General features: G+C 46.1%; 1 protein-coding gene across 3 annotated transcripts in view; it reads left to right on the top strand.

Annotated features, from left to right (window-relative positions):
* Positions 1–16,002, top strand: part of LOC137384001 (serine/threonine-protein kinase TBK1-like) — a 75,751-nt gene that overhangs the window by 12,668 nt on the left and 47,081 nt on the right. For all 3 annotated transcript variants that reach the window (XM_068057531.1, XM_068057530.1, XM_068057532.1), the window contains exons 5-9: positions 3,034–3,215; positions 6,372–6,532; positions 6,908–7,018; positions 8,296–8,475; positions 13,302–13,498. In XM_068057531.1, coding sequence (XP_067913632.1) covers positions 3,034–3,215; positions 6,372–6,532; positions 6,908–7,018; positions 8,296–8,475; positions 13,302–13,498 — 831 coding nt within the window. The remainder of the gene's footprint in view (positions 1–3,033; positions 3,216–6,371; positions 6,533–6,907; positions 7,019–8,295; positions 8,476–13,301; positions 13,499–16,002) is intronic.

The raw sequence follows: 16,002 nt of genomic DNA, 5'->3' as shown, positions 1-16,002 counted from the left end.
TTTCCTTCAAGTAAAAGGTGTCGCTATGGGTACCCGCATGGGTCCCAGTTATGCCTGTCTTTTTGTGGGATATGTCGAGCATTCTTTGTTCCAGTCCTACTCAGGCCCCCTCCCCCAACTCTTTTTCCGGTACATTGATGACTGTATCGGTGCCGTTTCCTGCTCCCGCCCCGAACTAGAAAACTTTATCAACTTTGCTTCCAATTTCCACCCTTCTCTCACCTTTACATGGTCCATCTCTGACACTTCCCTTCCCTTCCTCGACTTCTCTGTCTCCATCTCTGGGGATAGGTTGTCTACCAATATCCATTATAAGCCCACTGACTCCCACAGCTACCTCGACTACACTTCTTCACACCCTACCTCCTGTAAGGACTCCATTCCATTCTCCCAGTTTCTCCGTCTCCGACGCATCTGCTCTGATGATGCTACCTTCCATGACGGTGCTTCTGATATGACCTCCTTTTTCCTCAACCGAGGATTTCCCCCCACTGTGGTTGACAGGGCCCTCAACCGTGTCCGACCCATTCCCCGCACCTCTACCCTCACCCCTTCCCCTCCCTCCCAGAACCGTGACAGGGTTCCCCTTGTCCTCACTTTTCATCCCACCAGCCTCCATATCCAAAGGATCATCCTCCGCCATTTTCGCCACCTCCAGCGTGATGCCACTACCAGTCGCATCTTCCCCTCCCTTCCCCTGTCAGCATTCCGAAGGGATCGTTCCCTCCGCGACACCCTGGTCCACTCCTCCATTACCCCCACCACCTCGTCCCTGTCCCAGGGCACCTTCCCTTGCAATCGCAGGAGGTGTAATACCTGCCCATTTACCTCCTCTCTCCTCACAATCCCAGGCCCCAAACACTCCTTTCAGGTGAAGCAGCGATTTACTTGTACTTCTTTCAATGTAGTATACTGTATTCGCTGCTCACACTGTGGTCTCCTCTACATTGGGGAGACCAAGCGCAGACTGGGTGACCGCTTTGCGGAACATCTCCGCTCAGTCCGCAAGCAGGACCCTGAGCTTCCGGTTGCTTGCCATTTCAACACTCCCCCCTGCTCTCATGCTCACATCTCTGTCCTGGGATTGCTGCAGTGTTCCAGTGAACATCAACGCAAGCTCGAGGAACAGCATCTCATCTACCGATTAGGCACACTACAGCCTGCCGGACTGAACATTGAGTTCAATAATTTCAGAGCATGACAGCCCCCCACTTTACTTTCATTTTTAGTCATTTTTAGTTATTTTTTCTTCCTTTTTTTTGCATTCCTTTTTACATTTTTTACAATCTTTTTTTGCATTTATTTCATTTCATCTTAGTTTGTTCAGTTTGCTTACCCACTGTTTTTTTCAGGTTGTTTTTCTTCAGGTTTGCACTTGCTGATGTTCAATATTCAGTATATTCACACCTAATCTGTACTAATGCTTTGTCTTTCAACACACCATTAACATATTGTTTGCCTTTGCTCCGTGACCTTTTGGTCAGCTATGTGGCCTGGTCCAATCTGCACCTTCTCCTTTGTTATCTCTTGCCCAACCCCCACCTCACTTGTTTATAATCTGTGACTTTTCTAATATTTGTCAGTTCCGAAGAAGGGTCACTGACCCGAAACGTTAACTCTGCTTCTCTTTCCACAGATGCTGCCAGACCTGCTGAGTGAATCCAGCATTTCTTGTTTTTGTTACAGATAAATGGTGGAGTTGGTTGAAGGATAACTGTTGGCCAGACACAGCCTATCTCTTCACCCAACAGTAACTTGGTATCCTTCCCTCCCTCCTGAAGAAACAGACAGGTACCTCCGAGAATGCAGCGTTCCCTCAGGTCCAAGAGTGGGATCTTCGGAGGTGAAAACGCTGCACTGAACCAAACAATCAGAAAATCTCCCACATTAGCTGCAATTGAACTGTGTTCATTTCAATCAATCGGATTTTGTGCCCTTAAAAGAATTGGCCAAATCATAGGGACAGGAGTAGGCCATTCAGCCCCTCCAGCCTGTCCTGCCATTCAGTGAGATCATGGCTGATCTGTATTTTAACTCCATCCACCTGCCTTAGTTCCATAACCCTTAATCCCCTCACCCAACAAAAACCTATCAATCTTTGTTTTGAAATTTTAATTACCCCCAAATGCAACATCTATTTGATGGAGAGAGTTCCCGATTTCCACTGCTTCCTGACATCACCCCTGGACAGCCTGGCTCGAATTTTAAGGTTATGACCTCTTGTTCTGGACTCCCCACCAGATGAAATAGTTTCTCTCTATCTAATCTACCCTATCAAATCCTTTAATCATCTTAAACGCCTCGGTTAGATCATCCCCTAAACGCAAGGCAATACAATCAAGTTTATTCAAAAGCAAAATGCTGCAGATGCTGGAAATCTGAAATAAAAACAGAAAATGCTGGCAAAGCTCAGCAGGTCTGGCAGCATCTGTGGACGGAGAAACAGAGTTAACGTTTCATGTCAGTGACCTTTCATCAGAATCTAGACTATGCAAACTGTCCACATAATTTAACAATAGAATAATTTGTTATGTGTCACATGGTGTAACATTCCCACCAGCAGAAAGCTATGAGCTGTTAATTGCCCTAAATTCTATTGACTTTATGCCGAGGGCCTCAAACACGCAAGGAATAGGTGTGAAACATTCTTTAGTCATGTTCATTTCGGACGCCTTTGAATCAGGAAAAAGAAAGACTTGTATTTATGTAGCGCCTTTCACGAAAGCCCTTCGCAGCCAATGAAGTACTTTTGAAGTGTAGTCACTTTTATGATGTAGGAAACACAGCAGCTAATTTGTGCACAGCAAGCTCCCAGAAACAGCAATGTGATAATGACCAGGTCATCTGTTTTCGTGGTTGATTGAGGGATAAATGTTGGCCAGGACACGGGACAGAACTCCCCGAGGAGAAGCCACCAAATCAGGTGGGGTTGGATTGTGATCCAGGTCCTACAAGCAAAAGGCCCCAAAATGGCACTTTTAGTGGCGTTCTTTTCCTCTGCACATCACTACTCGCTCTCTCTTCTGTTACCAGTTGGTGGTATGAACCAGTTGAGAGACAATGGAGTAGTCCATCGGGATATTAAGCCAGGGAATATCATGCGAGTGGTTGGAGATGATGGTCAGTCGGTCTATAAACTGACAGATTTTGGAGCTGCTCGGGAACTCGAAGATGATGAGAAATTCATGTCGCTGTACGGGACCGAGGAGTATTTGGTTAGTAACCTTCTAAAATAAATAACAAATACCTGTAATCCAATGTCGCTCATCATTGGACTTGTTCTTCCTGTAAAAGAGAAGGTTAGGAAGTTATCTGATTGCTGCTTTTAAGATTCTACAGATAATGTCGACCATGACAAGTTGGTTCCCCTAGTCCCGAACCGTAGGACCAGGGAACACAGCTGCACTCAGAAGGGAAAATTCAAAACAGTATTTCAGTGATCGAGGGTCACTCTATGGAGCACGCTCCTGAGAGAGACAGTGGGAGCAGTTAATATAGACTCATTCAAATGCAAATTAGATTTCTTTCAGAAAATAACATTTTGGGATCCAGTAGGTGAGTAATCTGAGATATGACGTGTGGTAAATGGAGCATGTGAGGGAGTCATAGTGTCGTACAGCATAGAAACAGGCCCTTCGGCCCACCACATCCATGGCGACCATAATGCCTATCTATACTAATTCCATATCCCTCTATGCCTTGCTCATTCAAGTACCTGTCCAGATGCCTCTGAAATGTCGCTACAGTTCCTGCCTCCACCAAATCCTCAGGCAGCTCATTCCAAATACCCACTATTCTTTGTGTGAAAAATTTACCCCTTTGATCCCCTTTAAACCTCCTCCCTCTCGCCTTAAATCTATGCCCTCTAGTTTTAGTCACCCCTACCATGGGAAACAGACTCTGGCTATCTACCCTATCTATGCCTCTCATAATTTTATATACCTCTATCATGTCCCCTCTCAGCCTCCTTCGCTCCAGGGAAAACAGACCCAGCTTATCCAATCTCTCTTTATAACTCAAGCCCTCAAGGGAGGAACAGGTGAGTTTGGGCCTTCGTTTCCCAAAGCACTCCACCACTGGAGGTTTTCCTCACCTCATATCTGGCTCTGTTATAGACTCATTGATAGAGATTGATCACTGTGATTTGTCAATGACTCCATTATCATTGTATCATGTGACTCCTGGGATGGTGGAAGGTGAACTCGATGGACCCTGGCTTTTATTTCTCGTTCCCATGTTCCTATTGGTCCGAGAGGAACCCTCAGTTGGATTCCAGCAGCTGTGCTTTCGAAAAGTTTTGCCTGGTCCCTTCTCTCCTGCCAGTGCTGAATGGAAACCTGAGCAAATCAAGACTCATAACACATTCTCTCACCCAACCTGTCTAAATTCTCAGTAATGAGTCTCAATCCAGAGCTCCTTAACTCTTTTTTTTTTTTTGCATGTTGACATCTTCCATCTACGAAAGATGATGGACACACAGCAAACAATCAATTTAAGTGGGGTGTCTTCTCTTGGTGCACCTTTGCTGATGGTTGTGAAGGCCAATCCTTGTTTTTTTGTATATTAACTCACGTAATATTCTCTTCCTGACAGTGCCAACACCCTTGCCGTAAACGTTACATCAGTGAGTAGAGCAAGGCCATGTATAATGACAGTAGCAGCACAGTGGCGCAGTAGTTAGCACCGCAGCCTCACAGCTCCAGCGACCCGGGTTCAATTCCGGGTACTGCTTGTGTGGAGTTTGCAAGTTCTCCCTGTGTCTGCGTGGGTTTCCTCCGGGTGCTCCGGTTTCCTCCCACATGCCAAAGACTTGCAGGTTGATAGGTAATTTGGCCATTAGAAATTGCCTCCAGTATAGGTAGGTGGTAGGGAAAATATAGGGACAGGTGGGGATGTGGTGGGAATATGGAAATAGTGTAGGATTAGTGTAAATGGGTGGTTGATGGTCGGCACAGACTCGGTGGGCCAAAGGGCCTGTTTCAGTGCTGTATCTCTTAAAAAAAAATGTTAACCTCATTTGGTGATCATTTGCACAAATGCCACCTGCTGTAAAATGCGTTTGAATACTGACATCTCTCGCACACTTCACAGTGGCAAACGAGTGGGTAAATCAATGGACTGTGCCCATGTGCTTCTAGCTAGATACTGACAGCAAAGGGTATGCTGTAGCAAACTGAACAATGTGATAGGAGATCCATTATCTGAATGATTCAATACTAGACTCTCAAGCCCATTATTGGTGTGCTGGCATGCATTGGGGCATCAGTGACTGACTCTCCCATGCCACCAAGTTTTGAATCTGTGGGGTGTCACTATTGGGGTGTGCGGGAGAGGAGGCAGAGCAGAGGCAAGATACCGTGTGTGGCAGAAGGGAAAGTTGAGGGACTGTAGCACCTGCATCCTACTGCCCCTTGAGCAAATTGTCTTCCTGTGCAAACTCTCACTGCACAATAGCACTGACCATATGGAGACCCAACAGGAGATAGAGGAGGAATTACCGATAAAGAATGGGGTTAAATGTATCTCTGGGAATGTTACAGAGCGATACAGGTCAGAAAGGTTGATAGGAAGATTGGCACCCCATCTACAAACATTTACTCCCTCCACCACCGACGCACAGTGGCAGCAGTGTGTACCTTCTACAAGATGCACTGCAGCAATGCACCAAGGCTCCTTAGACAGCACCTTCCAAACCCGCGACCTCTACCAACTAGAAGGACAAGGGCAGCAGATGCATTGGAACACCACCACCTGCAAGTTCCCCTCCAAGTCACACACCATCCTGACTTGGAACTATATCACCGTTCCTTCACTACCACTGGGTCAAAATCCTGGAACTCCCTTCCTAACAGCACTGTGGGTCTACCTACCCCAAATGGACTGCAGCGGTTCAAGAAGGCAGCTCACCACCACCTTCTCAAGGGTAATTAGGGATGGGTAATAAATACTGGCATAGCCAGCGACGCCTACATCCCATGAATGAATAAAAAAAAGTTCTAGATTCTGTCGATGGTCTTTGTTGAATTACCTGATGTCAACAGACTGCTACTGGAGGAAAGGTATCATGGGAGTGGGGAGGGGTGCGAGGGGGGGCTCTGCTCCTGACCACTAGCCAGTGACACTTCACTGACAAAAGCTTTTACATGGAGATTGGATGTAGCCAGGGTCAGTCGCAGCTCCGATCTTCTTAATTTAGAGAGCCTGCTGACACTCCCTGGCTAGGCTCAGAATGATGCCAGAAAACTCCCATCTAATAAAATCCCAGCAACTGTCAGTGTCTTAAGGAAACGAGAATTAGTGGGACTAGGGCTGTGTAGAGGGGGAAGCCGCAATCTCTAAACATTAACTGCTTTGTCTTTGCGCCTCGGCAGCACCCGGATATGTATGAACGCGCCGTACTTCGGAAACCTCAGAAAAAGGCATATGGTGTCACAGTGGATTTGTGGAGCATTGGGGTGACATTCTACCAAGCAGCTACTGGCAGTCTACCTTTCATTCCGTATGGAGGACCCCGCAAGAACAAAGAGATGATGTATGTCATTTTAAGCAAGGCTTTTGAATCACATATTTACGTTAATCTGTGCAATTCTGCATCCAAAAATTTCCCCTCTGTTTATTTTTAGCTGTCTTCCCTTCACTGTCCATTTTTACAGCCACCCCACTACATCCATCTTGTTTCACTCCATCCCAGCCCATCTCATCTCTTTTTTCCCATGCTTTTTTTCATCCTTCTATCCCATCCTATTTTTTCATCCAATTCCATTACCTCTATCCCATTCAGTCTCTCACCCATCCTTCTATCCAATTCCATTCTTTTCCCCACCCCATCTCTTCTTTCCTAACCATCCCATCCATCTATCTCGGAAATTGGCCAGCTTTTTATCATCTCGAAATGGTTTAATTCCAGGTACAAAATCACAACAGAGAAACCAGAGGGAGCAATTGCAGGAGTGCAGCACAGAGACTGCGGTCCGGTGGAATGGAGCAATGAACTGCCAATCAGCTGCAGGGTCTCACAGTAAGTCTTCCGAAGATGGAGCATAATGGAGCAGAGTTGTCCTCTGTCTCTGATCTTTGATAGATGGCTGGCTGGAATTTTATAGTTACACATTTTGAGTGCTTTTGGTTGGTCTGAAACTGATCATACGAGGAAAAAAAACAAGATGTGATCATACAAACAACCCACAAGATGCACTGGACCAATGGGAATAGGAGGAGGCCATTCAGCCCCTCATGCCTGTTTCGCCAGTCAGTTAGATCATGGTGGATCTGATCTGCACTATAAGGATCAAAGAGTTTGTTCTGAAATGGCAGCGAAGCTCAGTTGACAGTGAGTCAGAAGATTGTGGGTTCAACCCCTACTCCAGGACTTGAACACACAATGCAGGCTATGATTCCACTGAAGGAGTGCTGCAGTGTTAGAGGTGTCATCTTTAATGGGATGTCAAACCAAGGCTTGTGTCCAGTTGGTTGGTAATCATCTTGCACGATCTGAAGAAGAGTCTGATATCCTGGCTTGCATTCCTCCCTCCAGAAACACCACATCAACTGGCTAATTAACTGATTTACTTTATGTGGGATCATGCTGTGCAATTCAAAAGTAATTCATTGGTTGTGATGTTCTGAAGACAAGTTGCTTCACATATGCAAGTTCTGTCTTTTAAGATTAAGTCAATAGAGTTACTTGGGTACAGTTCCACAGACACTGAGTCTCTGGGATACAGTTCCTGAAGGTGCTGACACTCACTGGGATACAGTTCCTGAAGGTGCTGACACTCACTGGGATACAGTTCCTGAAGGTGCTGACTCTCACTGAGATACAGTTCCTGAAGGTGCTGACTCTCACTGGGGGACAGTTCCTGAAGGTGCTGACTCTCACTGGGGGACAGTTCCTGAAGGTGCTGACTCTCACTGGGGGACAGTTCCTGAAGGTGCTGACTCTCACTGGGGGACAGTTCCTGAAGGTGCTGACTCTCACTGGGGGACAGTTCCTGAAGGTGCTGACTCTCACTGGGGGACAGTTCCTGAAGGTGCTGACTCTCACTGGGGGACAGTTCCTGAAGGTGCTGACTCTCACTGGTCCAAGGATTGGTTGGGAAAGTGGAGTTGAGGTTGAAGATTGGCCATGATCTTTTTGAATGGCAATGCAGTTTTGAGGTGCCAAATGGGCTACTCCTGTTCCTATTTCTTATGTTCGTTGGCTTGCCCCTGTTTGATTAATAACTTGTGCAGCTACTGATGACCGCTATAACTGATTTACTTTGTTCCTTTTCCTCCTTTGCTGTTTTCCTCCAGGGGTTTGAAGGCCTTGTTAGTTCCAATCCTCGCCAGTATCCTGGAGGCTGACCAGGCCAAATGTTGGGGATTTGACCAGTTCTTTGCAGAAGCCAATGACATCCTCCACAGAACTGTGATCTACATCTTCTCATTGCAGCAAGCTACGATGCATAAACTCTACGTCCACTCCTACAATACGTGAGCCTCCTTGTGTAGAAAGCATCATGAGTTTGACCAGAAGGTCTTTTTTCTCTTTTTGGATCTCCGATGCCTTTTTTGCTTTCCCTATAGTGTAAATGCACTGATCCCATGCTCCCAAAGGGAAGCTGTGCTCAAAAGGGCCAAAAAACAGAGAATTGATGCAGCCGCCCAATCTCGAACCATAGAGTGGGAGTGCAGGCTTGTCGAGTTTACCGCTCCCTTTTTTGGGGTGAATTTACATCATATTTGAAGTAATGGTGTTAGTGCTGATGAACGAAGCACTTTTTCTAATCTTGTCAATTGTTAAAGGTGGGGATCTTCTTTATAATTTACTGTTCAAATCAATAAGGGTTTTAAACATTGAAGATCAGGTGAGACTGTTTGATTAGGCATACAGTAGTTACTTAAACATACATCTAAAAACTCAGACTTCCAACTGAAGCTTGCTGCCTTAGTTGAGGCATTCAAGGGTGTTACAGTTCTAAGCTTTGTATCTTGGGTCTCATGAATCTTAAATACTCATTGTAAGTGTCAGTTTTGATACATTTGTCTCACTACCTCCATGTAATCCACACAATTCTGCATTAAAATACAACTCCATGGAAGGAAAATGTAATTGAATTTTCCCTCATCAATAACTTCTGTTTTCCTTACTTAACAAGCTTATTGTTGAGTCCGGATTGAGTTTATCAATTTCAGACCATAATCTCTGCCCCCATTTTGTTTCCTTTTCTTTGCATGTTTTGATCTTACCCTTGTTTTTCTCTTGCTTTCGGACAGCAACTGTTCATCATTCTGCCATTCACACCTCCCCCAGACACATCATTTGTTTCTTTGTTTCTTTTCTTGTTCCATTACCACTCCCTTTGGCCTTGCACAAATAACTCTTCTGTCTTGTAATCTCTCCTGTCCCCAACCTATTACAGACCTTCCCTTTTGCTCTTTCTCCATCCTCTCTCCACCCCACCCCCCACCATTTCATCTGCTTAAAACCTATTACATTTCTAACTTGCCCAGTTCCGATGAAAGGTCATTGACCTGAAACGTTAACTCTGTTTCTCTCTCCACAGCTGCTGCCTGACCTGCTGAGTATTTCCAACACTTTCTGTCCTTATATCTGAAAGGTTATTTTGAGCTTCTTTATAATGAATTGCCTTCCCCTGTTTCAGCAATAGTGCGATGCTCAATTCGCTGGTCAAGTTGCCAGTTAATTTCATTCCCAAACCCCTAAATGCCTAAATGTATGACATTTAACCCTGGACTGACAGCTCCTCCAAGATTCTCTCCTCCTACCCCATGAGGACAGGAGGACTCCAGTATTTGTCAGTTCTTAGCCTAACATGGTGCAGTATAAAGCATGGCTGTGAATTCCTGAAGGTGAGATGTCACCTGTTTAACATTTTTCTATCCCTTAGCCACTTAGTTTACCCATGCTGCATTACTGCAGCATAGGCAAAGAGATTATGAACCTACTAATAACTGGAGCAATGAGACTGGCTTGCTCACAAATAATCTATGTAATAGCATTATACATCAGAATTTCTAGCTGATTTAAAAAAAAAAGTTAGTCAAGTTTGCCTTCTACCATTAGTCATATGGTACAACGATAATTAAGTTGTTGACTTTTTTATATATTTGTTCTCTGAATGTGGACAACACTGGAAAGGTCACATTTTTTGCCCATCTCTAGTTGCCCTGAGGGTGTTTAAGCCATGGAGTGAGAGACTGGAGTCACTTGTAGGCCCAGACCAGGTAGAGGTGCGACATATCTCCTTCCCGGATAGATGTTAGTGAGCCAGTTTGTTTTTCTGACAATCCAGCAATTCTCCTGGCTATTTGATTTGCTGCCAGCTGACAATCAGATTTACTGAATTCAGTTTCACAATTTGCCACATTGGCATCTGGATATATTGCAATCTGTAGTAACAATATGCAGTTTTTGTCTGTCTGTGCTTTCCTGATTGGTCAGAGGATTGATTTGGTGGGCAGAGCCTGGTGCACACGGAGGCACATGGAGCATGCGGAAAACTGGAGCGCGTGACTCACATGTGGCTCCCGTGTGGCTGTTGGTGGTTGGTGGTGGCAGCGGGGTGAAGGGTTGTTGGAGAAGAAGAACAGCAGAAGATAAGGAAGCCCAACAACAGTTACCCTGGCTGGAAGGATTGGGGAAGGTGGGGGGAATACATGGGAGGTTAGGGAAGGTGTTGATGGCATGGAAGGGAGGCATGACAGGGATGGTGTGGAAACAATGGAATGGCATGGAATGGAGTGGATGCAATGATGGAATTGGTTAAGTATACTAATTTGACTGCAAATGCTCTGTGGGTCGCTGCTAGTATATGATATCATAAAGTGGAGAATTATTCAAATTAACTATTTATAATCTTTTGCTGTCTATCAACTTGCAAAAGAAGAGTGTAGGTTGTATCCTGAATGAGATTTTAATGGCAGATAAATAAATGTTTAAAAGCTGATATATAGAGAGTGAGCATCTGTGCTTGGGAAAGACTGTAATTAACTCTTGAAAATAACGAAGTACTGGAATGTAATCAGCACAAGGGCCTCAAGGTTGGTTTTAGCAAGAAGATAAGGAGAGAAACTGATTGTAAACAGGTTGGCTATAATTCTAGGCAGCATTGCTGTTCCCTGTTAGAACAGGCTAAGGAAGAAGGGCATTCTCACACTTTGTATTCTCTCACAGAATCATAGAATGGTTACAGCACAGAAGCAAGCCATTCAGTCCATTGTGTCTCTCTGCAACAGCAGCTCGGCTAGTCCCACTCCCCTGCAAATGTTCTCTATTCAGATAATTATCTAGTTCCCCTTTGAAAGTCATAATTGAATCTGTCTCCACCACACTCTCAGGAAACATATTCCAGATCCTAACGACTCACTGTGTAAAAAAAGATTTTCCTCATGTCACCTCTAGTTCTTTTGCCAATCATCTTCCATCTGTGTTCTCTGGTTCTCAACCCTCCTATCAATGGGAAAAGTTTCTCCCTGTCTACTCTGTCCAGACCCCTCATGATTTTGAACACCTCAATCAAATCTCCTCCCAACCTTCTCTTCCCTACGGAGAACAGCCCAGCTTCTCTCATCCATTCATGTGATTGAAGTCTCCCATCCCTGGAAGCACTCTCATAAATCTTATCTGCACCCTCTCCAATGCCTTCATATCCTTCCTAAAGCACAGTGCCCAGAATTGGACACACTATTCCAGTTGAGGCTAAACCAGTGTTTAATAAAGGTTCATCGTAACTTCCTCCCATTGTTACTGTCACTCACTCACCACCGTACTGACTGTTATTGCTGCTGTTACTATCTCCACCCGATGCATTTCGAATCTCAAGTGAAAGTTTATTCCTGCTATCAAACAGGAACCAAGCAAAGCCCCAGAATATCTCACCTCACCCAACAGTAAACTTCCTGAGTGGCTCTCGCTGTCACCCTTCTGAATCCACACAGCACCTCTGAGCCTGTTCCCCCCCCCCCCACTCAGCCCTGTTGCTACTTTGAAAATCGTCACCTTTCACCAAGTTGTGAGGATGCTAGTTGGCATAGCGTTAACTCGAGAGTATCCCATTAAAATCCCTCTGATCGCAAACTTATATATGGCTGCTTAATTCTGCACTCATGATCTGTGCTCACATTCCCTTTAGATAGTCTAACAGTGCCTGTCCTCTTAGTTCTTTAAAAGCCTGTACGAGGTGCTCTCTAAATCTCTTCATATGTAGAGTGCTCAGCTATGGATGCTGCTCTCACTCTTCCTTGACTGCAGACAATGAGCATCAATTAACAGAGCCCATACTTGAGGTGGCCGTTAAACAGGTGAGTATTCTGTGGTGTGTCCAGAACCTTGGATAAAGCTGGGGCTTTAACTTCTGCATTATCTCCTCAACTGACTTGTGCTCTGGTTGCAGTGTCCCATCCTGTGTTGAGAGCACCCATTCTTTCAGCGAGCTGCTTGCTGTGGCTTCTTGGTTTGTGAATTTAGCTTTTGGTAGAGAACTGGCTTCTGGTGTTGTTACTGTATCTTTGGCCCCAGCACTGATTTCGCTGCATGGCAACACACCCTGTTCCCCTGTGCTGTATTCTCTCCACTCTTTAGAATTGGGTAATGTTGCACTCTCTGTATTCTGCAGGGCAGCTAATAAAGTCATTTGTTGCTTTCACTATGTTAAAGGCTCAATATAAATGCAAATTGCTGCAGTTGTTGTTGTAGTAGGAGTAGGAGGTTTGGTTATCTGTTGTCAGTGCAGCATCGTATATTAATAAGGTACCCCCTTGTTTCTCACCTCCCCCTACTTTAACATTTATCGGCTTGTCCCAGTCTCTGTTTACTATTGAATTACTCAGAGTTCTGAAGAAGAACCAAGAAAGGAAGACCTAGCATTTCTGTAGCGCCTTTCAGGAAGTCTAGAAGAGTTTCACAGCCAATGAAATACTTTTGAAATCATTGTTGTGATGAAGGAGCCAAGACTCATAATGCAGGTTTAGAGCGTAGGAGAGATAAGGTAAATCATGAAATATCGATTAAGGGATGCCAAACTTGGGTTTTCAAAGTCTGTAGATTACAGAAGGGAGATGGGAAGCGCCACATGTCCTGGGAAAAATGAATTAAAGTTAAAAGATGTTGCAATGAGTCTTGAATTTAATACAGTGAGTATGTAGAGGAGAAAGAATGTGTTTTTTAGACAGAACTACTGACAGCTGCAATAACCATAAAAGATTTAAAGTGTGTAGAGACAAGAAGAATTGAGACAGAAATGGATTGGTTAGTGGCGTCATCTCAGCAGCAAAATCCTTCCCTCATTTTTTCGCAGAACCAATCTATTGATGGATGCCATCTTCAAACAGACTGACATCTCCCCTCAGAATCAAGAGTTCATTTATGAGGGGCATCGCTTGGAGCTGGAGCTGACCCAACAGGTGCAGTTGCTTCCTAAAACAACGGAGAACAGGCCCATCATATTGGTGAGCGGAGAGCCCAAGACACCCATTGGAGTCATATACAAAGAGCGTAAGTGGCTAGTTTACTCAGTAGAGGTTTAGCCTGGCTGCTCAGCTTGAGTGAGGTGGGGATCCTGCTTCAGTTCAGGTTGCAATCATGGTGAAGATTTCAAAACTCATGGCATGTTTGCATCATAATGATCAGGCTTGATAATGTTTCAGTGAAAATGGCAGCGTCTTCTGCATGAAGCATTTTGATTTGATCAAAGTTTTCCGGATATTAAGTTAAACAGATTGGGAGAAACTATTTCCACTGGTTGAGGAGTCTAGGACGAGGGGACATAGTTTAAAAATTAAAGCCAGACCTTTCAGGAGTGAAATTAGGAAACACTTCTTCACATAAAGGGTGTCACAAGTTTTGACTCACTTCCACAAATTCTCGATCATTTGCTAATTTTAAATCTGAGATTGATAGATTTTTATTAGCCAAAGATATTCAGGGATATGGGACAAAGGCAGAGTTGGGTTACAGATTGGCCATGATTTCGTAAAATGGTGGAACAAGCTTGAGGGGCTGAATGGCCTCCTCCTGTTCCGATGGGGGGGGTATTTTATTCTGACAACGGGGGTCTCGATGCCAAGATCCCGGTGTCGCCTCTTCTCCGGAAGACCTGCCGAATCTAGTGCCAGTCAGGCAAATAAGTGGACAGTGGCAGGCCTTCCACAGGATCAAGGACCTCGTTGCCAGAGGTCCTGCCCTTGGAAAGCTGCCATCAATTGGAGGCCGACAGCTGCAGTGCTGGAGAAGCACCTACCAGAGGCTGAGGAGCATTGCTGGACTCAGGGCCACAGGTAGGTCAGGGCAGGAGGGGTCTCACAGGGTGAGAGTTTTGGGGGAGTGGGGGGGGGAGGTTATGGAAGGGGGATTTTCTAGCAAGGGCAGTGGGTGGCTCCCAGTGGGCCCCCCCCTTTCCTGATGCTGGGCCCCTCGTTCAGGCTCTGTGCCTTTTACTGAAGGACAACCCTCCCCAGGAGTCAGGAAGCAGCCCACACAGTTTTCCATGCCATGCCTCCCGTGCTGCTAATTGCAGCTGCGGCAGGAAGAGGCCCTAAATTGGGGGTTAATTGCCCAGTTATTGGTATTCTCAAGCCTTCCTGCCCCAGGCTAAATTTTGGCTGAGACGGGATGGTGACAGGGGACATCCCACCCCGCCACCATCCACCCGATTCTATGCTCTCCCCGCCTCCAAGCTTGCTGCGGGGGACAGCATAAAATTCCACCCTCTGTTCCGAAGAGTGTAGGAGAAAGTTGCTGGACACAGTTCCAGTTTACATTGAGCTGGTGATAGTTGACTCCTCGTTACTCGCTCACATTGTGTAGATGCAGTCACCGGATTTTGACCTCAAAGACTTGCTCCCTCCTTAATGCCTGTTTTCTCATTGAACCTAATTAGGAAAAGATGTCGGATAAATATTGGCCAGGACACCAGGAAAACTTGCCTGCTGTACCTGAGAGGACAGATAAGGCTCGTTTTAATGTTTGATCCAAAAGACGGCACCTCCGACCAGGCAGCTCTCCCTCAGTACTGCCCCTCCAACAGTGCAGCACTCCCTCAGTACAGACCCTTCGGCAGTCCAGAACTCCCTCAGTACTGACCCTCTGACAGTCCGACTTTCCTTCAGTACTGACCCTCTGACAGTCCGATGCTTCCTCAGTACTGTCCCTCCGACAGTCCAGAGCTCCCTCAGTACTGCCCCTCCAACAGTGCAGCACTCCCTCAGTACTGACCCTTCGGCAGTCCAGAACTCCCTCAGTACTGACCCTCTGACAGTCCGACACTCCCTCAGTACTGACCCTCTGACAGTCCCGTGCTCCCTCAGTGTTGCCCCTCCAGCAGTCCAGAGCTCCCACAGTACTGACCCTGTGACAGTCCGACTTTCCCTCAGTACTGCTCCTCCAACAGTGCAGCACTCCCTCAGTACTGACCCTGCGGCAGTCCAGAGATCCCTCCGTACTGCCCCTCCAGCAGTCCAAGCTCCCTCAGTACTGACCTTCTGCGGTCCAGAGCGCTCTCAGTACTGCCCCTCCGGCATTGCAGCACTCCCTCAGTACTCCCCCTCCAGCAGTCCAGAGCTCCCTCAGTACTAACCCTCTGACAGTCCGATGCTCCCTCAGTACTGCTCCTCCAACAGTGCAGCACTCCCTCAGTACTGACCCTGCGGCAGTCCAGAGATCCCTCAGTACTCCCCCTCCAGCAGTCCAGAGCTCCCTCAGTACTAACCCTCTGACAGTCCGATGCTCCCTCAGTACTGCTCCTCCAACAGTGCAGCACTCCCTCAGTACTGACCCTCCAGCAGTCCAGAGCTCTCTCAGTACTGCCCCTCTGACAGTCTGATGCTCCCTCAGCACTGCCCCTCCGGCATTGCAGCACTCCCTCCTTCAATAAAGATTTTATGCTTAAGTCTCTGGAGTGGATATTAGTTATGATGGTGTCGAGTAGACTGAAAAGAATCCTAACATGAAAATAGTGTTTGGGGAAACTTTCTTAAGCATAATCTGGGAATATCTGTCAC

Source organism: Heterodontus francisci, chromosome 25 (genome assembly GCF_036365525.1).
Source record: "Heterodontus francisci isolate sHetFra1 chromosome 25, sHetFra1.hap1, whole genome shotgun sequence".
Lineage (NCBI taxonomy): Eukaryota > Metazoa > Chordata > Chondrichthyes > Heterodontiformes > Heterodontidae > Heterodontus > Heterodontus francisci.
The sequence above is the reverse complement of the archived record's forward strand: the minus strand, read 5'-3'. Positions and strand labels throughout refer to the sequence as shown.